The 23,243-nt window shown below is 36.9% G+C and overlaps 4 protein-coding genes and 1 long non-coding RNA gene across 6 annotated transcripts; 2 read left to right on the forward strand and 3 right to left on the reverse strand.

Annotated features, from left to right (window-relative positions):
* The first annotated feature begins 417 nt into the window (after positions 1-417).
* Positions 418-3,892, forward strand: LOC113306517 (elongation factor G, chloroplastic-like). Its single transcript, XM_026555447.1, has 4 exons — positions 418-764; positions 1,031-2,445; positions 2,569-3,081; positions 3,522-3,892. The coding sequence occupies exons 1-4, from the start codon at positions 521-523 to the stop codon at positions 3,687-3,689; spliced, it is 2,340 nt and encodes a 779-aa protein (XP_026411232.1). The 5' UTR covers positions 418-520; the 3' UTR covers positions 3,690-3,892.
* A 357-nt stretch (positions 3,893-4,249) lies between these two features.
* On the reverse strand, positions 4,250-8,237 carry LOC113306518. 2 transcript variants are annotated; one of them, XM_026555448.1, is made up of 9 exons: positions 8,034-8,237; positions 7,706-7,751; positions 7,164-7,236; positions 6,778-6,868; positions 6,635-6,690; positions 5,852-5,975; positions 5,649-5,755; positions 4,710-4,779; positions 4,250-4,452 (listed from the first exon to the last, which is right to left on the reverse strand). In XM_026555448.1, the coding sequence occupies exons 4-9, from the start codon at positions 6,842-6,844 to the stop codon at positions 4,373-4,375; spliced, it is 504 nt and encodes a 167-aa protein (XP_026411233.1). In that variant the 5' UTR covers positions 6,845-6,868; positions 7,164-7,236; positions 7,706-7,751; positions 8,034-8,237; the 3' UTR covers positions 4,250-4,372. The 2 variants fall into 2 exon arrangements, with proteins under 2 accessions (XP_026411233.1, XP_026411234.1); XM_026555449.1 differs by having other exon boundaries at positions 4,254-4,452; positions 7,706-7,783.
* A 2,081-nt stretch (positions 8,238-10,318) lies between these two features.
* LOC113303060 lies at positions 10,319-11,729 on the forward strand. The gene is made up of 2 exons (XR_003337284.1): positions 10,319-10,635; positions 11,482-11,729. It is a non-coding gene; the product is annotated as an uncharacterized LOC113303060 (long non-coding RNA).
* Positions 11,730-14,135: 2,406 nt separating this feature from the next.
* Positions 14,136-19,700, reverse strand: LOC113305402. The gene is made up of 12 exons (XM_026554446.1): positions 19,371-19,700; positions 18,873-19,280; positions 18,664-18,756; positions 18,404-18,571; positions 18,018-18,314; positions 17,609-17,922; positions 16,048-16,351; positions 15,504-15,911; positions 15,290-15,382; positions 15,028-15,177; positions 14,620-14,910; positions 14,136-14,521 (listed from the first exon to the last, which is right to left on the reverse strand). The coding sequence occupies exons 1-12, from the start codon at positions 19,629-19,631 to the stop codon at positions 14,198-14,200; spliced, it is 3,111 nt and encodes a 1,036-aa protein (XP_026410231.1). The 5' UTR covers positions 19,632-19,700; the 3' UTR covers positions 14,136-14,197.
* A 1,665-nt stretch (positions 19,701-21,365) lies between these two features.
* LOC113305403 (endoglucanase 8-like) lies at positions 21,366-22,244 on the reverse strand. Its single transcript, XM_026554447.1, has 2 exons — positions 22,092-22,244; positions 21,366-21,770 (listed from the first exon to the last, which is right to left on the reverse strand). Exons 1-2 carry the CDS (start codon positions 22,242-22,244, stop codon positions 21,366-21,368), a joined length of 558 nt encoding a protein of 185 aa, XP_026410232.1.
* Between the last annotated feature and the right edge of the window lie 999 nt (positions 22,245-23,243).

Raw genomic sequence — 23,243 nt, forward strand, 5'->3', positions numbered from 1 at the left:
AACTAAATAATGGTTAGAATTTTTTAAAATTTTAGGATGAACGGATGATGCCATTTTAGAGTACTGATTAACCACTCAAATCAAGTTATCCTAGTTTTCCTTATTTTGCAGTTTCGGATAGACCTGTCAAGTGGAGTCTCATTGGTGTTGTCGCGGTTCCCACCTTCTCCATTGATATGAGGATACAATCACAAGCTAGACGTGGTACTTTGACAACCCTTGGAGTTATATCTTGCAAATTACACAAACTTTGTCCATGTTTTTGTTTTATGCATCCATCTCCAACAAAATTTTCAAAGTTACCACATACAAAATGGGAGGTTATTTTGGAAATTAGCGGTGGGAACAAGGGTAATCACATAGTATCTGGGCTATCTGGATTATCCTGAACCAAAAAACGGATAAATGTGTCATCTTTGAAAGCTTGAGAGAATTGAGAGGGTAAGCAAACCTCTCGTAGCTTCTGTTATCTCTAAAACCGAGACAGACACACACAGAGAGGGAAAGAGAGATAGTCAGTATGAAGGCAGATACGATGAGAATATCATCAGCTTCAACTTCATCACTATGTAACGTACATAGTTCAAGAAGACTAAATTCACTTCCAACCACTAGATTATTAGGACTTAACAGTCTAAATCGATCATCTTCTCTATCAGAATTCTTTGGAAATGTTCATCTATCTTCGAAATCATCGAAGGTTTCAATTTTGCAGGACCAAAAGAAACGTTTCTCTCCTGTTGCCATGGCTACACCAGTTGAAGGTACAACCTTTTTTCCTTACAAAGTTGCTGTCCTTTTGCTTTGTTTTAGTTTCTTGGTGTGATTTTGCAGACCCCCATGTCTTCATTTCGTTGAATTTCAGCCATTTTTGAGTTAATTCATTATTTGGTTGCATTTCTATTGTGGGTTTATTGTGCTGTGTGTGTTTGTTAAATGTCCATTGTTTGTACTATGTATGTGTGATGTATGGGCTCATTTTGGATGTGTATGTTTCATGGTCTAAGAGAATTTGGGTGATAATTTGCAGAGAGTAAGCGTGCGGTGCCATTGAAGGACTACCGTAATATTGGAATTATGGCTCACATAGATGCAGGGAAGACTACAACAACTGAAAGAATTCTGTTTTACACTGGAAGAAACTACAAGATTGGTGAAGTTCATGAAGGAACAGCTACAATGGACTGGATGGAGCAAGAGCAAGAAAGAGGGATCACTATTACTTCTGCTGCGACTACTACCTCTTGGGATAACCATCGGATTAACATTATTGATACTCCTGGGCATGTTGACTTCACACTTGAGGTGGAACGTGCTCTTAGGGTTTTGGATGGTGCTGTTTGTTTGTTTGACAGTGTTGCTGGTGTTGAACCACAGTCTGAAACCGTGTGGAGACAAGCTGATAAGTATGGTGTTCCTCGAATTTGCTTTGTTAATAAAATGGATCGACTTGGGGCAAATTTTTTCCGTACAAGGGATATGATAGTAAAGAATTTAGGTGCTAAACCAGTTGTGCTTCAAATTCCAGTCGGCGCTGAAGATAATTTCAAAGGAGTTGTTGACCTTGTGAGAATGAAAGCTATTCTCTGGTCAGGAGAAGAACTAGGTGCAAAATTTACATATGAGGAAATTCCAGCTGATCTTGCAGAAATGGCTCAAGATTACAGAACGCAGATGATTGAAACAATAGCTGACTTAGATGACGAAGTAATGGAAAATTACCTAGAAGGAGTTGAACCTGATGAAGCAACCATTAAGAAATTGGTTAGGAAGGGAACCATTGCAAACAGTTTCGTGCCAGTTATGTGTGGTTCGGCATTTAAGAACAAAGGGGTTCAGCCATTGCTTGATGCGGTTGTGGATTATTTGCCTTCACCACTTGATTTGCCAGCTATGACAGGAACTGATCCCGATAAGCCAGATGTCACATATGAAAGAGCTCCGAGTGATGACGAAGCATTTTCTGGTTTGGCATTCAAGATCATGAGTGATCCATTTGTGGGGACTCTTACATTTTGTAGAGTATATTCAGGGAAGTTAAGTGCGGGGTCATATGTTCTGAATGCAAATAAAGGAAAAAAAGAGAGAATTGGAAGGCTTCTAGAAATGCATGCCAATAGTAGAGAAGACGTTAAGGTAGCTCTAGCTGGCGATATTGTTGCTATTGCAGGTCTAAAAGATACAATCACCGGTGAAACACTTTCTGATGTTGAGAACCCTATCGTCCTTGAGCGCATGGACTTTCCTGATCCAGTTATTAAGGTTGCAATTGAACCCAAGACTAAAGCAGATATTGACAAGATGGCAAATGGGCTAATCAAGCTTGCACAGGAAGACCCATCTTTCCATTTCTCAAGAGATGAGGAAGGTAACCAAACCGTCATTGAAGGAATGGGAGAGTTGCATCTTGAGATCATCGTCGATCGACTTAAGAGGGAATATAAGGTTCGTGTTCCTCCTAGCATTCTCTCGTGTTCGTTAGATGTGAACAGTTTATTTGCTTTCCTGCAATGCAAAACCTGTCTTGCACATGTAACATGATACCATCTGATTTTGATATCTTTGCAGGTAGAAGCTAACGTTGGTGCACCCCAGGTGAACTACCGTGAAAGTATTTCGAAAGTCTCAGAAGTTAAGTACATCCATAAGAAGCAATCTGGTGGAAGTGGACAGTTTGCGGATATAACAGTAAGGTTTGAACCATTGGAACCAGGAAGTGGATATGAATTCAAGAGTGAGATAAAAGGAGGAGCAGTTCCCAAAGAATACATACCAGGTGTCATGAAAGGTTTGGAAGAAAGCATGAGCAATGGTGTCCTCGCTGGGTACCCTGTTGTTGATGTTCGAGCTGCATTGGTTGATGGATCTTACCACGATGTCGACTCTAGTGTCTTGGCATTCCAGGTGGCAGCACGAGGAGCTTTCAGAGAAGGGATGAGGAAAGCAGCTCCGAGGCTCCTGGAACCAATCATGAGAGTCGAGGTTGTCACACCCGAAGAACACCTGGGTGATGTCATTGGTGACATCAACTCTAGGAGAGGTCAGATCAACAGTTTTGGTGATAAACCTGGTGGCCTCAAGGTATTTTAGCATAGCATTTTCCTTCATTTCTTCTGTGTTATTGTTTCCTTATTATTAAAACATGGATTCAACAAAGCCACTGGTAAGTATTAAGGATGAAACCAGGGTGTGCGTTTCATAGAACCATCGCAAACCCTGGATGCTTTTCACATTTATTTCCAGCATTCATCATAGACAGAACTTATAAACTATCAAACTTGCCCTCTTCCCCAGCTGGTCTCATTTACACTGTGGAATGCATCCTAGTAACAAGGTTCCTCTTTAAGAATTCTGTGCTTAGATTTGGTGACACTAGATTTTGTGAGCATTCATCAAAGAAGTGAGCATTCTGTGCTTAGATTTTGTGCTTAGATTTGATCCTGAATTTTTGTCTATCTTTTTATTTTATTTGTGCTATTGCGTTAATCATTCTCTCACGCGCTTGTTTTGGGATGTTGCAGGTTGTAGATTCATTGGTACCATTGGCAGAGATGTTTCAGTATGTTAGTACACTCAGGGGAATGACTAAAGGGCGTGCATCATACACAATGCAGTTGGACAAGTTTGATGTTGTTCCTCAACATATTCAAAACCAAATTGCTGCAAAAGAGCAAGAAGCTGCTGCTTAGAGGTTTCATTGATTTCTCTCTTCTTGTGGGAAGCAATCATATATCCCAATTTTTCATCTTGGTGATTAATGATTCAAGATATACTCTTGTGCTTGTATGATGTCCGAGCTTAAATTATAATTTTCCAAGAGCAAAAGAAAACTATTTTGCACATGATAATTTGTTAGACCTTATCAGTTTTCTCGTAAAGATGGATTACTGCACATTGTAGATTTCAGGGAGCAAGTTGGATTGATCCATGAAGCAAAAATCCTTTGAGCACAATCATAGACAATCATGATTTCTAATCCAGCCATGGTCATGGTTCGGTCTAATTTGAGACAATGAGAAAATATAATTTTAATCACAAAAATCCATTATCTGATTTTGGAGATACATTTGGAAATTCTAGTTTTGTTTCATTCAAGTATTAAATGTGAACTCTGATCAAAATTCATTTATTTACTGATAAAAATAAATGTGAACTTCTCTAAGCTACTGAACATTCAAGCAAAATGTAGCCCAAGGAACAACAAGTTTCAAGATGATTTTAAGTATAATTAAGAAACTTCTGCAAACAGTTTACAGAAAAAGAAATATTTTCTTCCATTACTAAAGCTGTTTGTGTGATACAAATGTTATACCTGCTAATTTTGGTAAATGACAAAATTGGAAAAGATTCAAAAAAATAGATAATGGAAAGGTTAAGAAGCTCTCTTGGGAGGGGACATGTTCTTAACCAGTGCGAGCGTTGTAGTTACTACAACGACCTGCAGTAATACACCTGGCAAAAGAAAATAAAGAAACATAAATGATGAATATATGAAGATGGAGACTAACAAGAGGGTGTCTATACAATCCAATTTTGTCAGTCAACTCTTAATAAAACAGACAACTTTGATTGGTTTTTCTAAATTATGCATTTTCAAGAAAAGAAGAAGGTAGATCTGTAATAAAACAACATCAAAGAAGTGAGCATCCTAAAGTCAGTGGACAAAAGTGTACTCATGTTTGCGTGTTTCAACAAAGAGTTTGACTTACTAAATAGCACACGAGCAGCCTCTATAAGTTCAAATTTTTTGGATGTCCAGCCGCTTGGATCTTGGATAACCTGTTTAAGTTCATAAAATGTATCATTGCTTGTCAAGGATCCTTAGACCAAACTTTAGGAGTTATAGTAAAGAAAAGAGATGTTATCATCTTGGATGGCACTGAACTCTCACTATTTCTATAAATGGACTAGTGGCAGTTGTTAGGAATCAAAAGATATCTAATCAGAAATAAAGAAAGGGCACTACACAGACAAAACAAATGAGCTAAATTAGAGTACTATTTATGTTTCAGCTGAAAAGGACTAGTACATTTGGAAGATCTTTTGGATGCACTTTGCATTTGAGATGCCAAGTACACCATTTCAGCTCAAATATTCAGACACTATGGCTATTCTCTAAGTATAGGGGCTAACCACAATTCCTTGTGCTCAAGTGTTGTTATATTTTCTTCTGTGCAACAATGTGACGAACCTTAGTAGTTTTACTAGGTAAGATAATGCTACATTTTGACAAGACTATTAGGGGTTTCTAACATTCTTTCTCTATAACCATCAAATGCTTTTGGTTTGGGAATAATTATCTTATAAGCATTCTAGTTGCCACAATTACTATAGTACATGAGCAAATACATCTTCATTTCTGTTTTTGTTTGCAAATAAGTGTGATGGAAGAATTAATTCAAGGCAAAGAATTTGGTTGATTTCAGCCGATCCATCCATTTTCATCAAAATAATAGACAACCAACTTTTCTTATTTGGTTTAATGATTGGTCGCTTGATTGAATTGGTCTCTGATGGTAACTAATGTTTTTGAATGTAACTAACCGAGGACGGAGATATTTCATACAGATACAAATCGTAGACCTTAATCATCAACACAGAATGGAGAGTCTTATATAAACATCAAAAGTATAAACAACAAGTATTACCTCTGATAAGGTATTGTTTGCCGCTATACACACAACTGAAAGCAAAGTTGCAACTGAAGATCCGACGGTATAAAGCCTTAACAAAGTTGCTTTGCTACGGCTTCGACCTTCAGTAGAAAACAAATGTGTCATCCTTTTATTAGAACAACGCAAAAAAATTAATTCAACGAAAAACGGAACGTTTGAATTTTTGTTGCACAAACCTATTTCTCCACTCATTAGAGAAATGAAACCACTAATGATAGATATGATAGCAATTTTAACGAAAATCTCCTGCTTTGGTGGCAACAGAAATGTGCAGACTGCTCCTAAAATTTGAGCCACAACCTGCATGGAAATGCATTCCAAGTAAAGGTAAGTGCAATGACATACAGGAAAAAGATAGTTATGCAGGATAATCAATTGTAAGCCAAAGGGGAGCCTTGTCAAACCATGAAATCCTAGGTCCAAAAATATCCTACGTACGCTGACTTAGTTTGTGATATTGACTACTAGTACCAAAATGAGTCCAGTTCAAGTAAAGAAATCATTTTTCAGTCTAAGATGTATTTTCCAATTTCTTTCCAAAATAAACGTGCACTCATACTCTCACAGAAGGTATTCTTCTTTCAAAGTATTCTGATTTATCATAGACTTTTTTGTTTCAGATATCCTAATAAAGGCATAAAGCTAGCTAAGAAGCAAAGAATGTTAACAGCTACTATGCAATGTACAATGGAAGGAATCACGTACTAAAAGTCACCTTGTTATTTTGTTTGCGAGTATACCCCTAAATAATCTCCCACACAGCATATACTAGTCTTTTTAATATCCAAAATATAACAATGGGATAAAGGTGATTCATATTATGCATGAGAAGCAGTCAGTTGATTAAACTAAGCAACAAGATGAAAGTTAGAGCACAAATCAGAAGAGAATTTGCCAATTGAAAAACAAACACGAATGCTTCTGAACTACCTATACTACAAACAGGTGTTATACAATACCTGAATGGTGATCAAACTTTTAAGTTTAGCTTTCCCTTCTGCAACTTTTGTATATCCTAGAAACGAGAAAATGGAAACCCTTAATAAAAAATGCAAATTAGCAAACATATATGACAATTGAGAGGTTCAGCATAATTGCTTACTTGAATCAACAACCATTCGGTAAGAAAAATCTGAACCGTCGGTTCCATGAGGCCTTCTCTGATGCATCTTTTTCTACTGCTAACTAATATCCTGCCAGACAACAATTTCAAGGGTTCATATTAATTCAACGATTAACAATGCTTTCGATAACACAGCTAAAACTAAATGACTGCGGGCGGTGTGAGGCCGACGACAGAAACGAACTTGATACAGGAAAACAGTAACAAAGACTAGCATGAGATATGTAACAGACATTGCATTTTTACCTACAATATAATATATATAAGTGAGTAATCTCAGCTGGCAAGAAAATTATTTAAGCGGCTATTATTATCCACTAGCCACCAGTCACCTATTTATTCTGAAGAGCTAATACTAATCATACCTGTAGTGCGAAAGAAACAACAGCACAATGTTCACAAAGAAGAAACTCCCCCGTAAGTGCTTTGCCGAGTCCCCTGGCACCATATCAATAAAGTAGACAGCAAAAATCTATTAGAAACCAGACATTCAAACATGTTATTGTATGCAAAGATATGTACAACAATTGCCATATTTTGGTTGATTCATCTAAAGACAAAATAAAGCAATTATTAGAGGAAAATGACTTTATACTTGAGGAATTGTTTCTGGAATGAATCATTTGACACTAACTTCCTTGCAAGAACCTGTACCAGAAAAACTGGAACGGAGCTTGAACGGAAACAATTATTATGAGGACCCAATACTCTAAAACCTTACGTAAACAAACCCACTTATCAAAACCTCTTTAACATGTTAAAAACTGTAGTCAATTTCAAGCCATTTTATCAAACAGTGATTGAGCATTGTAAGAAATTGTTAAAGTTTCAAATTCAGGTCGCACTATAAAATAGATTGAAGATCTTTAGTTGCAGAAGGTTTTAGAAAAGGAAAATAGAGACTTACCCGTAGTCTTCAAACCGTGAAATTTCCGAGTCGACTATATTTTACTCTGTTTTTGCAGGCAAACAAATTCAATTTCATCTGTGAGTTTTAACGAAATTGAGTCAACAAAAAGACTAAGTTATTGAAATATGAAATCGATGTTGCTGTTATTCAATCTTTTTAGGCAGATTTGTTAAAATTGGAACAAAAACGGACTGAAATAAAAAGATGACGATCGATCTTATGCGTAGTTTCAAGAACGATGAACAGATAATCTGGTTGTTTGATTATGTGGGATAGAAATCTGTAATCAATTTCTTTGATTATTAAAAAGAAATCCCTCTCTTACCTTGTGGTTGCTGCAGAAGTTAGATTAATCGAAGCGGAAATAGGTCAAATGATGCAGAGATCCTTCGGATCGAAGCTTATTATCGAATCAATGAGTTCAAATTTGAGATGGGAAAGCTGGCTAGGGTTTAATCTGGACGGGAAAGAAATCTACACCCGAGAGCAGGAGTTTCATTGTACGAAATACATTATCTACCCTTTATTTTATTTGAAATTACACAAAGTACACCTTTTCGGTTTGTAGAATCGATAGTACTGTATGCTCAAATGCAGTTTAGTAGTCATTTTCTTGAAACTGAATGAGAATATAATTTTCTGATACATAAAAATGTCCGGTGCAGTAAATGTTCATAAATTACAATAGCATTGTCTAATGTCTACTGCTAACTGGTTATTAGAAATCAGTACTCAGTTCTCGTCAGTGGTCACTCAGTTCTCATCCAAAAATTAGGTTATAAAGCTAAAACTATTTACAAAAAAGAAAGAAAAGGGATTGCACTTGCCGCTTGATGATGGGGAAATGTGACGGCACTTAACCAAGCTAACCCCGAAATGTATCTCATAACACTCGACAATCCTTTAGGCGAGGCTCATGTGTTCAACAGACATATCTCAGGCCAACTACTTGCTCCACTAGAAACTTTCACCAAGGTCACAGATTGACGTATGCCCCTTCCAAACAAGGCACCACTCCCACCCAACTGCATAACCTGATTGAAATGTACTGGTTTTCTTATTACTGTTCTGCTGCTTTGTGCAGTAATAACAGTAGCATTCTAGAGCAGTAAAGAGATCAATCTCGTTAAACATCTGGTCACTAAGCTTCCATGGACTGTCCTCGATCAACAACATGGGCCGCAGAGTTGGTTCCTTGGCCCTTTCAACCCACAACTAGCAGATAAATGGTAAATCCAGGAAAATGAAGAAACGAACTAACAAAGTGCAACACATTTAATGAATAATGCTCAAGAAAGGTGCCCTGTTATCAGATAGCAAAACATAATAAGTGGGAGAAAAAGGATATCATGCTAATATTGGCAGAGTGAGCTGCATTCTTAAAATTGCAGGAAGACAAATCGAAGACTTAAACAGCCGAACTCAATGGTTATAAACAAACCAATCTTGTATGCATAATTATTTCTTAAAACTAGGTTTGTTGTATATCCACTGTCATTCCAACTGTCAACACTATTCAAAGTGAATGTTTCTCTGTCTCTCTAAACAATCACACCCCCTTCACATGCCATGACAAGGTTTTGCCTAAACGTGTTCCCTATTCTTAAAAAATTCACTGACAAACTAAGACAGAATTCTCTGTTATTTCCTATTTAAGCTGAGAAGTAAGAACAAAATAGATGTCTGGGAAGGCTAGGACCACCAGGAAAGCTCTCCAATTCCCCAGGTTTTTTCCTGCGTGTATTTTTCAGACTTTGTTTTTGAACACGAAACGAGTTTCCCAATGTAAGCATCACATTATCCCTGAAGATTTAATATAAGTAAATAGCAAATTGTGCAATTAACATAGATTAATAAGAGGCTGCAAGAGTAATTCATAGATACTATAACATCATTACATACTGTCAATCAAATAAGATTCTAAAACTGCACTATGTTTTAGTTCATACTTACCTACAGATATCTTGCTCCACGTTGATGCTTCTAAGACTAAGCACTGGTATCTATTACCTCACCAGAACTTGCTCTTTCACCGGATTCCATTGTTTTTGTATCTTTTTCTCCTAATACTTTTAATAAAACTAAGGTATTCTTGTGACAGATTACTTCAGAAATAATCTTGCCAAAACTCACATCCATTTTGGCTGATAAAGCTTCTGCATCGGCAATATATATTTTGCTATGCCCATAGAATAAAAGCCTACCACTCTATACCCAAATGGCAACGATACATAATTGTCAAAAGAATCAAACCTAAACTCTTTACTCCACCAGCTCAACTCATTACAATTGTCTTTATTCTTCTTCGACCATACGGAAAGATGCCCTATAATTTGATACCCGTTGGGAAAATGCCCCACAGAAAAAAAGTTATGGGAAAATACCATCCAAAAAGCGATATTGACTAGTCAATATCTCATGTAAGGAGATATCGGTGGTTTGTGAAGTTACCTGAATAACCTTATCTATTTTAAAGGTTTTAAATGACGCCACGTATCCAGATCTGATAATATCAATTCGAATAAAATCCTACGGCTAAATAGTGGAGGATCTAAAATTCTTTATTTGGCCTCACTGCATCTGTTATTAGTATTATAATAACAGCTGGGTTTTGGACGGCTCAATCTCGTACACGTTTTGCCAAAAATCTTAAACACGTATGTTACTGCTTTGTTAATATCGGTCTTCATCTTCTTCTTTTCTCTATCTCTTCTAACAATAACAAAAACAGAAACACAACCAGAGGTTGCGATTCAGAGAAGAGGAATGATAGTGAGGAGTTAATCGAGAGTTTTGTGTGTATTTGACGTTCTTTCTTTTTTTTTGCTCTTCATCTTCTTCTTTTCTCTTCTAACAAAAACTGAAATAGAAACCCAACCAGAGGTTGCGATTCAGAGAAGAATCGAAGAAATGGAGAAGGATAAACTGTAAGTTTTATGAAACCCATTTCTAGTTTTATTTGTTTACTGGAATTTTTGTGTTTATTTGAGTTATTGCGCTTCGATTGCACTTAGTTTTTTTTTTCCAGATTTGGGGAAAATTCGAAGTTAGGGTTTCAAATGGTAAGATTAGGGTAAGGCAACATGAATCCTAATGAAATTGAATGATATACACTTGATAGGAACTGTAACTTTAACATGGTTTGATCAATTAGGTTTTTTTCTTTCTAATTTGGGTAAAAATTAGGATCAGGGTTCTAAAAATTGAAAAACTAGGGTTAATTTTTATGTTCCCAGTATTGAAAGAAAAATCGAATGGTACTTCTTCTTGTCTATTTATAAAACTTGTTTCGAGTACAGCCTTGTATTATTGAAAGAAATGAATTTTGTTCTCATTGCTCTTTCCGCTACCTCTGTTGTTTGTTCCGCCATTTTAAAGAGACTTTCATCAGATATGCATATATATATATACATACGATCTTTGTTCTTGGTCATTCATTCCTTGAGTATTGTCCTTAGGTGCTGGATTTTAAAGGAGTTCATGATCCTCTGAGTTCTGTGTCATTTTAGAGTTTTCTAAGTTAGTGGTTGTTATTCAGTAATTGCTAGTATCTAAGGCCTTGGTACTAGGGTAAGTAGAGAATGTAACTTATAGTTACCACATGAAACCTGATTTCCTCCTAGTGATTTGCGGATATCAATATGAGAGGCTGGTTTGGATGGAAGATAATTGATAATTAGATACAGTTGTCTTTAGAGATATGGATGATGCAAATTTGGAGAGATTGTATGGATTTGATGATGTTATTTTACAACAACTTCTGTTTGTTGCAGGATATGTGATATGGAAAGGTGCAGGAAGATTTCTGATCCGCAACAGTCGCTTATGATGGCAAGCTGCAGGAAGATTTTGGATGCAGGATTTGTTGTAGACTTGTAGTCAACAAATGATCACCATTTACTGTAAAGAGTATATGAACATCTATTTTTTAGCTTGTTTTTGAGAATGAGTGATCTCTTTTGTAGTCAAACAACTTGGTTTTTAAGAATCTAAAAAAAAAATTATATCCTGTTGTCTCTGATTCTCTGTTCTGCGGATGTAAGGCATCTTCCGTTCATCATCAGGCCAATGCCACGTGGCGGAATCTGTTAGACAGGACATGGAAGTAATATATCAAAAAAGTTTGGTAGAGTAGGTAATAAACCCAGATCTCATCTGCAGCCGTTGATCCTTTTCCCCTGACGTGTGGCGTAATCCTATCGAAGGACATGTAGGTAATTTATAGAAAAGGTCAGGCTTTTCTAGTAATAATACTAGTTCCCATCTGTAGCCGTCCATGGCTTAACCCTCTGATACGCGGCAAAATCCTGAAGAAGGGATATTTTTGTCTTTTGATCCGCACTGTAACAGCACACATGTGCATGTTTCGACCATTTAACTGAGTTTGGATGGGAAAAGTGACGGTGGGGCATCTTCCCATATTTTGGGGCATCTTCCCATATTTTTTTTGTTCGTGGGGAATTTTTCTAACGCGACATCGAAATATAGGACATTTTCCCATATTTCACAACCACCAGCATTGCGATAACCCCTAAAATAAATAGCACTTAGAAAATCACCCAAAACCCCTAGTGAAACAGCATAATCTGGAAAACCACAAGATGGAGGTGGAAACTCACTAAACTTTTCATAGTCAAATTGAAAGCAAGAATGTTTTCTTTGTCGTAGTTAATCCAATGAAGAGCTTTAGCAAACGTACCAACACATAATATAAGAAGTTTCATATTTTTCAATTCCATGTCCAACTCTCCCAAATTTCTCCATCCATTGCCACTACTAAGAGTGTATACTTGTGGGATTCCAAAATTTGGTTCGTCAGAGTAAAAACAGATTCTCAAAACCTTGTACTCATTGGTTAAATGACTGTAACCAAATCCACTCCACATGTATTGTCTTTCAGCATTTGGAAGAATTATGTATTCTCTGGTGATTGGATTACAGATATAAGCAGGTCCATAATGATATTCATAACGATTGTCTGAAGTTAGTTAGTCCCTTGTTGGCGGGTCAGTTAGTCCCCAAAAAAGAAAACGATTGGTCGGATACCGATGGTGGCCGGGTCAGAACATCGACTCGATGGATTTAGCCTGGGCAGCTGTTCCGGATCGGACAACATCGGTCGAGCGAGATGTACATGGTGGGGATGCATTGGGAAGCGGATTAGTGCGGAGATCTGAAGCGAGATGGAAAGCAGAAATGTCGGTATAGTTGGTTGAGCGAAGAGTATTCCCCTTGGCAACAAGGGCGCTGAGGCGGTCTGGCCACGCCGGCGGGACATCAAATGTCTGCAGCACTCACGATCTAAAGGGTGCGGATTAGCTCTCCCCCAAAACCACCCAACCCGATGCGCACGAAGGGAACAAAGGGTAATCTTCACTGTCTGAAGTTACTCCACTACGCCATTCATTGAGGCAATTTAATCCATTAGACGAACCAATAAAAAAATAATTCTTAACTGGAGGGTTAAAATCCATCCTTGTTTTTCTATTGAATGGTGTCTCATGGCAATTCCCATCATATTCAGTATAATAAAATTCTTTCAGCCCTTGACCAACAAAATCCCTATTTTCACAACTTAAGAGAATAAAACTTAGCTTACCAGAATCATCAGCAGAATCAAGATGATTGAAGTGCAACCGAGAGAAGGATGGATGACGAATAAGACCTTCCCATGATTTGTATACCAGTTTGCAGTCTAGAACGGATTTTGCTGGTACCCTAGTCAATATGTCTAGTATGATCCCTTCCGGTAGAAAGTTAAACCAGTTCTTCATCATGAAACCCTCTGTAAGAAGAAAAGTAATAGCAACAGAAGAGACAAATTGAGAGTGAATTGAAAATTTTTGTTTCTAGGGTTTGAAGGAGAAATGGGGTTTGATTTTTGGAGACCAAAATAAAGGGAGACGGTGATAAAATGAGCTGGTTCTTCGCTTCTTCTTATCCATTTGGCTCTCAAGGGTTCTAGGTAAAAAGACAACTCTGTACAAGGGATTGTTTGTTTTAACTTTAACATAGAGAAAAGTAGAAGTAACAAGAAGGTGTAATCTCAGAAGAAGCAAGAGTGCAAGACAAACTTATAAATAATTTATTTTTCCTTATTTCTTTTTAGATATCATTCTAAAACTTTGTTCATAATTTAGCTTTTGACCTTTTTGTTTTAGAAATTGAAAATTTAATTCCGAAGAGGTAACATATTTCGACACCAGAAATTAAAATCGATCTGAAGAAGCAAAAATAATTTGCTTCACAAAAAGTTGTGTAACAAACTAGTTTCTTATTTTTTCGGTTCTAGAAGTAGCAAACTACTTCTTACCCGATATTCAAACATGCTAATGACCAAAGTCGAAAAGTAATTTTCTTAACCGGTGTCCAAAGCAAAAGAAATAGAGAAATGATACACAAGAGAAATGATACAAGTGTCCAAAAGACATAACATATATATATGAATTCATTTAAACCAACATTTTTTAGGTTACCAATTTATTTATATCAGTGATGGTGCACAAAGTAAGCCAAAACACCAACAAAAGGAGCATTTACATAAGTTGTTGGTTCTGAATAATAAGGTAACCAACGAGTGTCTGGGTACGAATCATTTAAGGCCGGTCCTCCAACTATAGCTCCTACCAGCACATTAGGATTGGGTTTTGAACTTTTGAAATAAGGACTCCCATCTTGGCATTTCAGTCTTCCCGGATGTTCATCCATTGACGGCAATGTTGATCCTCTGTGGTGTATAAAATTTGGATACTTCTTGCCATATCCTACCATGTAAGACATGTTCATCGGATTGTGTCCCAATATATAGTCCACCTGTAAAATCAATAAAATGAGTTTAATCTCTGTTCATGAACATGCCTCAGAGGCGCAAACTATATACCGAGTCATCCATGCATAATTGGATAATTGACCTGGCTCTTAACAAGGCGAATCAATCTCGACGGAGCAACAATTGTATTGCCACAGCGTACAGATTCGTCTGCTTCATTCAAATAGCGAGCATATGCAAGCAACAAAAGTGATATTGCTGTTGGATTCTGCAAGTTGCATCCTCCTAATTCAAATAGTAAACCACCAGGCGAGTATTCGACTGTTTTACTTGGTGATTCAGGTACGATAGAACAAACAAATTCGTCGGCTTTAATTCTGAAAGATTCCTTAGCATGCTCATCCCATATTTCACTTCTCTTTCTCATCGATTCCTACAGAAAACAAGATTGGCTTCGGATTATATAACATATAAATTTAGTAGAAATGCAGGGAATGAATAAGCAATTTTCTTCTGGTGATTTGTAATATGTTTGAACGGGCATACATACAATGGACATAAGCATGTTGGTACCAGCGCCCTTAGCATCCCAGTTAATCGCGATCTCTGTAGTTTTAGGTTTATTCCTCATAACATAGTCGAAATACCTCCTCTCATTTGAAGCCTTGTATAACCATGAAGCAGCCCATAACAATTCATCCTACATTTGAATTTCCATTAGAGACATGTAAATGCACAAAGTCTTTAAAAGGAAGTACATCTTAACCATTTTTGCATGTAAACGACGCGCAGAAAATTATTGTCATCTGTACCTTATAACCTCCATAATCGCAGTAGTGAGGGCAAACATATTTCCCAAGACTATCGTTGTAAGATCCTCGGTATGTGTCAGCAAATTTAAAGACCTGTAAAACAGCATGAATAAAATGATTCAAAATAGGTAAAAAAATTTCAGGTTGCTAAACAAAAGAGATAACATCTGAAAATTTTCAAGCCGTGGCATAACCAAGAAGAGGTTGATTTCACCTGTTTAGCCCTCCTTAAGAGTATGTGGGAATATGACATGTTTGAAGATCTGAAGACAATGGAAGAAGCTGCAAGAGCAGCGGCAATCTCAGCCGATACCTCAGAGCCGGGATGGGTTTGGTTAACAGCAAAAGCGGTTCGATCAGTGTCCATATCCTCGGGCCTTTCCCAACAACTATGGTCAATGTTAGCGTCTCCGATCTGAGCATAAACCACACCAGGTGTTTCCGTTGATTTGAGCAAGTAGTCAGTTGCCCATTGAATTGCCTCTTTAGCATAGCGTAAATCAGAACCCATGAATTTTCCAAATTCTATCACACTCCATGATAACAGTGATGTTGTGAATGACATGGGAAAATTATACTTTACGTTGTCGCCTGCATCGTAATACCCTCCAGATAGATCAACCTAATTATAATGTTCACAAACATTTAGCAACAAAATAATGTATTTACCTTAGAATCCAAAATAAATTAAGCCTATATACCACATCTTATATATATATATATATATAAATAAATAAATAAATATCGAAATGTCTTACACCAGCATATTGGCCATCATTAACAGCGGAATCCTTCCTCCATTTCATTCTTTGAGTTGATGGTAATTTTCCTGAACGTTGTCCTTCAAAGAACAATATACTCTTTGTCAATGCTTCTTTATAATTATGGTGGTGGTGGCCATTGATTACGTTAATATCAACATTTGCAGCAGGATTTCTCACCACACCCATGACTGATACTATCAAAAACATACAAACTATCGGAAATATATATGGAGACCACCACCCCATTGTTTGTCTCTCTTTTTCTTTATCTTTCTCTATTTTCTCTCTCTTTGTATTCCTAGATTACTAGTAGAATGCTTTTCTTTCTCTTTTTCACTCTTTCTATATGGATTTCACTCATAAGTCTCTCCCATTTATATAGTTAGAGGATGAGATGATTAATTACTGTGCAATGAATACAAATCAGTGTACTTACAAAGTCATTTTTGGCTACTTTGTTGGTGCATATTTCCCTAGTAAGATTATGTATTTAATGTTAATAATTTAGGAAAACAAGTATAATTGCAAAGTCATTTTTGGTTACTTTGTTGGTCAAAGCATTTAAGTGACTTAAATGGAGGTCTTTAAGAGGGTTATCTTAAGGAAAGTCGATTCAAAACCGACGAGCACTCCGGTGATCATCCATCTCCACGACAATCGGATCAGAAGGATTTAAAAAGTTTTTAAAGACTAAAAGCACCAAATCAAGAAAAATGGACACCCAGTAGTTAAGAGATTGCATTTTAAAGGAGAAACCTCTTAAAAGTGTCTGTTGGTAGTCGGATCCATGCATAGTTCACGGTGTTCATGGGTTGCGATTACCACCCTGGAGAATTTCTGCAAATGATCGTATAATGCTTTTGATTTAATAAGCAACGCGTTTTATGGACACTAATGGTAAAATCGATCGATAAACAAGGGTACACATAAATAACATTTTGAAATATGGGCTCTGTTATTCGGTATTTGCAGAATATATAAAATGGCTAATGAAGTTTCAAGCTGCAAAAGTTTGTCAGATGTGACTTCGAGTGCGACTCATCCTGCCCAGCACACCGGATTCATATATAGGACAGGAGATTATGCTAGTAGAATTATAATGTGTGCTGCAATTTAACCTCGGGAAGATGCTTGTCCAAATGAATCATTTTCACCGAGTACTTTTGGTTTTCACTTTCTGAGTCAGGGGCCAGGGCTAAGGACAATGCAGTTCAGCTGGCTGCAAACAGTTGCTTCGACTTCATAGGGTACGCGCCAGCGCGGGGCTCAATTTGGCTTTCTCTTTGTACTTTCCTCTGGAGTCTCTTTGAGACTTGTTTTGTTAACTCACCAAAGAAATAAAAAAGGTACACCACGCACTAACTGCGTAACTGTAATACTAAAGAAAATAAGTCGAAAAAGATCTGAAATGCAAAAGCCTTGTGGATTCAATTGCCATTCATTAAAAACCCAAATGAGGGTTATAGATAGATACATTTAAAAGTGCATTTGAGAAAGAATTGATAATATGAATTTTAGTATATATAGTACATATTAAGCTTGTTCTTAAGTATTGTGAGCAAAGTAAGCAAATGGCCCGGTGAGAGGTGCATTAATGTAAGTTGTAGGTTCAGATGCAGAAAATTCTTGTCGAGAATTCGCATATTGATCCATGATATCAGGTCCTCCAACAACAGCTCCTATCAACAAATTTGGGTTAGGATTTGAGGTTTCATAGTACGGTGTCCCATCTTTACAGTGCATTCGTTGTGGATATTGGTCGAGCGACGGTACTGAAGATGCACGATGATGTATTCTAGTTGGGAACTTGTTACCATATCCTACCATATATGACATACCCAATGGATTATTTCCCAATATGTAATCCACCTGTTTCAAGAAATAGAGAATTTTTAGCTATCTAGGTTCCATTGCAGTGTGAAAAAGTTCTCACAGAAAAAGTTGAAACTGCACATGATATTTACCTGGCTCTTGACAATGGCAACCATTCTTTGTGGAGTAACAGTAGTTCCGTCGGAACATTGTACGGCTTGTTTGGCACGATCTAAATGGACAGCATAGACAAGAGTAATAAAAGAAATCGCTGCTGGATTTTGCATGTTGCTTCCTGCAGGTTTATGAATTAGCCCACCTCTAGAATAATTTACGCTCGTGGGATTTTCAGGCAATATGCTGCAAACAAATCTATCAGCATTGAAGCGGTATTCCTGTCCATCGTTGGATAAATGCTTGGAGAGTGACGATCCTTTCGAAAGCAGTTGCTGGACAAAATTTGCAAACAAGAGTGATCAGTTTTTGCGAGCAAACCAAACGATTTTTATAAGATCTCAAGAGACAATCGTTTACTCACAATGGTAGTGAGTATGTTGATGCCAGCTTCTTTGTTATCCCAACCAAATTCAGCATAACTAACGTAATTTTCCGACTCCAATCTTTTTATATTCGTGTTGAGGAAATTCAAATAGACAGGATCATGTGTAGCCTTGTATAGCCATGCAGAGCCCCAGGCCAATTCATCCTGCCAAAAATAATATCGTCGGATTATACATTTATTTATCTGGCCATATGAATAACAAAGGTTGACATAAGAGACATTAATTTTATATCTACCTGGAAACCACTAAAATCGCAATAGAAGGGGCAAACAGTATTCGGCAAGCTGTCCTTATAATTTCCTTGGTAAGTATTTGCAAAGTTAAAAACCTGTAAATAGTAAGAAAAGAAGACATTTCATGGCAGCCATATTAAGAAGAGAAAAAGACAACTATGCGCACAAAAGAGATTTAATGACTCCAGCATATATATAATAGTATATTCACCTGTGTTGCCCTATCAAGAAGTGTTTTAGAGTAAGCAGGGTTGATAGATTTAAAGACAATGGAGGAAGCTGCTAATGCAGCAGCCATTTCTGATGCAACTTCAGAGCCAGGATGGGTCGCGTTAATAGCATATGCCATTCTATCAGTGTCCATATCCTCTGGCCTATCCCAACAGTTATGATCACTATAAGGCTCCCCAACTTGAACATAAATCAAGTCGGGGTTATTCGTGCATTTAATGAAATAATCTGTTGACCATTTTATTGCATCTATGGCATGTTGTAGATCAGAACCCATTAGTTGGCCGAACTCCAATATACTCCAGGCTAATATTGTCGTTGTGTACGCCATCGGAAAATTGAACTTGACGTTGTCCCCGGCATCGTAGTATCCTCCCGATAGATCAACCTAATACGAACAACAGATCTTTCTCTGTATCCAAACTTTCAACAATAACAATAAGAGAAAGAACAGAAATAATGCGAAAAGGTTACGTACCCCGACTAATGAACCATCATAGACAGCAGAGTCTTTCCTCCATGCCATTCTTTGATTTCCAGGTAATTTTCCTGATCGTTGTCCTTCGAAAAATAAAATACTCTTCGTTAAAGCGTCTGCGTAGTTGATTTTATTTGGTTTTTTCCTGTGTCTGTTTGTAAATTCCCTTCCTGCTGAATGACTCTCGTTTACCATTACCATGATCAATGTTACTACTAACATCAACACTATTGAACATGACGATGACCTTGACTGCCCCATCTTTCTCTCTTGCTCTCTAACAATGTCCGGAATTCTTCCTGCCGATAATTCTGTTTTCAGTATCTTACTTTGTTTAGATTTTCTCTTTGTCTATGTTTTATATAGGGATGTATTTGATATATATGGAAACAACTCGGAGTAAAAGTTGGTGAAATTTTAGAAACAATGAATTAATTAACAAACATAGAATGGGATTCTTCGTTGGTCTAAGTAATTCAAGATACAATTTACAAATTTAAAGGATATATTGGATAACTTATAGTTGGCAAGAACATTGAAGTGTAGGATTGGTACATCCAGTATAGACTATGTGTAACGTAATTAACAAACCGTATACATCACAGTGATGAAAAACATAACTGCATGGATCTTTTTGATTTATGTGCATGCTATATATGATCAATTCATGCTGATGTATCTGTCTTGAATACGTAGAATTAATTAGATCATTCTGATCCGGTATCCATCATTGCCAATTTTAGGAGATATATAAGTTTTTGAGACAGTGACGTGCACACGCCTTTTTGAGTTTTAACGAACTTCCCATGCTAGTATGATTTTGGTAGATTTGGCTCGAGCGTGACGAAAAAACCTTCCAAAACAGAAAAATAAACGGAAAACAACCCGATCCCTATAATCCTAGAACATAGTGATTTCTCTTGGTCTAGTGACTCTAGTCCTCTTCCTTGTTTTTTCTCTATGTTCAGCGTTGAAAAGAAAAAATCCACGGTCAAAACTAGATTATCTCTCAATAGGTAATATAATTTTTATTTATTATTATTATCATGTCATATTAAAACGGCAGTGCTACTTGGTTTCCTAATCTCCACCTCTCTATTTTCGTTCCTAAAATCTAAATCCCACATTAATAAAATGGTGAACCCCACCCAAACCTGAACGTGGATTATACTAACTAGGCTTAATGATACCTTCGTATTTGTGTACACGCTTCGAAGTGATTTCATTTTTTCAAACTTGAAAGGCACTTCACAAAGCTAGACGCTGATCCTTTTGCAAAAGAAAGGTCAAAGTGCCAATTGCCAACTGCCAAGACGCATTTTAAGAATAAATCATCCACTTGGTAGTTATTATTATAATTAACAAGCTGACATGAAAAAAAAAGCACACCCACATACATTTGCAAATTGCCAATGGGGAGCAATACCTAACTAAATCAACTTCCACTCCCACCCAAGTGTTACCAATGGGCATATATGAGTACAGTACTGCTAGAAAGAAAAAAATGAAAACACAATCTCGATCCTAACATGATCAAATTTTGAAGTCATTAATTTGAGCAAGCCGCTTATGGACGCTAACGGTAAAATCAGTATGGTATACGTGCGGATTAACCTTGGGAAGATGCAAATGAATAATTTTCACTAAGTTGTGGACTTTGTTTTTCACTTGATGAGTCAGGCTAATTAATGCTAAGGGCAATGCAGTTCGACTAGCTGTAAACAGCAATTTTTTCGGACGCTTAGGGTATGCTGGGCTTAAATTCACTTTGCTTTTGTATTTCGGTCTGAAGTTTCTTTGAGGCTCTTCAGACAAGTTATATAGGATCGTTAAGTGGTAGTAGTATTAAAGAATAAAAGTCTAAAAATATCTTGAAATTCGGAAGCTTTCTGTAATCATTCATTTAAAACCCAAATCATAAGGGTTAATGGTGCATCCAAAAGGACATTTAAGAAAGAATGGATATCATCCGATTTAGTACATAAACATATCTAATTAAGTATTGTGAGCAAAGTAAGCGAAGAGCCCGGTTAGAGGGGCATTGACGTAAGTTGTTGGTTCTGATGCAGTAAACTCTACTCGAGCATCAGCAAATTGATTATTCATATCTGGTCCTCCAACAACAGCTCCTATCAGCAAATTTGGGTTAGGATTTGAGGTTTGAAAGTAGGGTGTCCCATCTTTACAATGCATCTGTTGTGGATGTTGATCGAGCGATGGTACCGAGGATGCACGATGATGTATTCTAGTTGGGAACTTGTTACCATATCCCACCATGTGATATGAAACATTTTTTTGTATATCTACCTGGAAACCACTCCAATCGCAATAGAAAGGACAGACAAATGGCTTCAGATAATCGTTATAATTTCCTTGGTATGTATTTGCAAAGTTCAAAACCTGCAAAAAAAAAAAAAAAAGTTAAAAAAAAAAAATCACCGCATATCGGATGGATACCAATTTTATAATGTATAAAAACGATTTTTTTTTGATCGATAAATAAATTTATTAAGAAAAGAGAAAATGTTCACAGAGCATTAACACAAGATACAAACTAACTCCGACCAAGAGGAAAGACAGTGAATCCACCTAAAAGCAAAACAAGCATAACACCTTGAGATTCCTCGCACCTAGAGTATAAAAAACAAATTAAGAAGATGAAAAATAAAAATTTGGACAAAAAAAAATCAAAAACTCTGGCATATATAGAATACTATTCACCTGTGTTGCCCTGTCGAGAAGTGTTTTAAAGTAAACAGGGTCGGTAAATTTAAAGACAATGGAAGAAGCTGCTAATGCAGCAGCCATCTCTGCTGAAACCTCGAAACCAGGACGGGTTGTGTTAATAGCATATGTCATTTGATCAGTGTCCATATCCTCTGGCCTATCCTAGCATCCATGATCAATATAAGGTTCCCCAACTTGAACATAAATCACATCAGGGTTATTCGTGCATTTGATAAATAATCTGTGGACCATTTTACTGCATCCATGGCATATTGTAGATCAGAACCCATGAGTTGGCCGAACTTCAATATACTCCAGGATAATACTGTTGTTGTGAACGTCATAGGAAAATTGAACTTTATGTTATCCCCGCATCATAGTACCCTCCCGACAGATCAATCTGATGTACTTATACAAAACATTTGTCAAAATACATAGTCACCAGGAGACATACCTTGCCAAGATGTTTTGGCAAGTCATGTTAAAAAAAATAATAACTGAGCGGAATTTTTTTAGAAAAAAAATAATTAGAAGATAAATAATGTGAAAATAGATACTGAAAAAGCGGGGGTCTAACAACCACACACAATATTTCGATTAACAATTTGTATGGACTACCTCTAATATACTTTAAAGAGAATCAACTAGACAGTCAGACTCAATCTTAATATAAGTATATCAAAGAGTTATATCTCACTTTCTCGATTCAATACTTACTCAAGCAAATAGAAATATGCAAGTCTAATTGAATACAAGAGAAATCACTTGAACGGTACCAAAGACCAATGTTCAAGGATCAATCAATTTCAATCAACAACCAAAGGTTGGATTTCCAAATTGATCGATTCAACACACAACCTGTGATATTTCAATTATATAACAAAATATAATGCGGAAAAGAAATAACACAAAGACCAGAAGTTTTATTAACGAGGAAACCACAAATGCAGAAAAACCCCGGGACCTAGTCCAGATTGAACACACACTGTATTAAGCCGCTACAGACACTAGCCTACTACAAACTAACTTCGGTCTGGACTGTACTTGAACCCCAATCAATCTCACACTGATCCAAGGTACAGTTGTGCTCCTTACGTCTCTGATCCTAGCTGGATACTACGCACTTGATTCCCTTAGCTGATCTCA

The sequence above is a fragment of the Papaver somniferum genome, chromosome 8 (assembly GCF_003573695.1).
Source record: "Papaver somniferum cultivar HN1 chromosome 8, ASM357369v1, whole genome shotgun sequence".
NCBI classification, from domain to species: domain Eukaryota; kingdom Viridiplantae; phylum Streptophyta; class Magnoliopsida; order Ranunculales; family Papaveraceae; genus Papaver; species Papaver somniferum.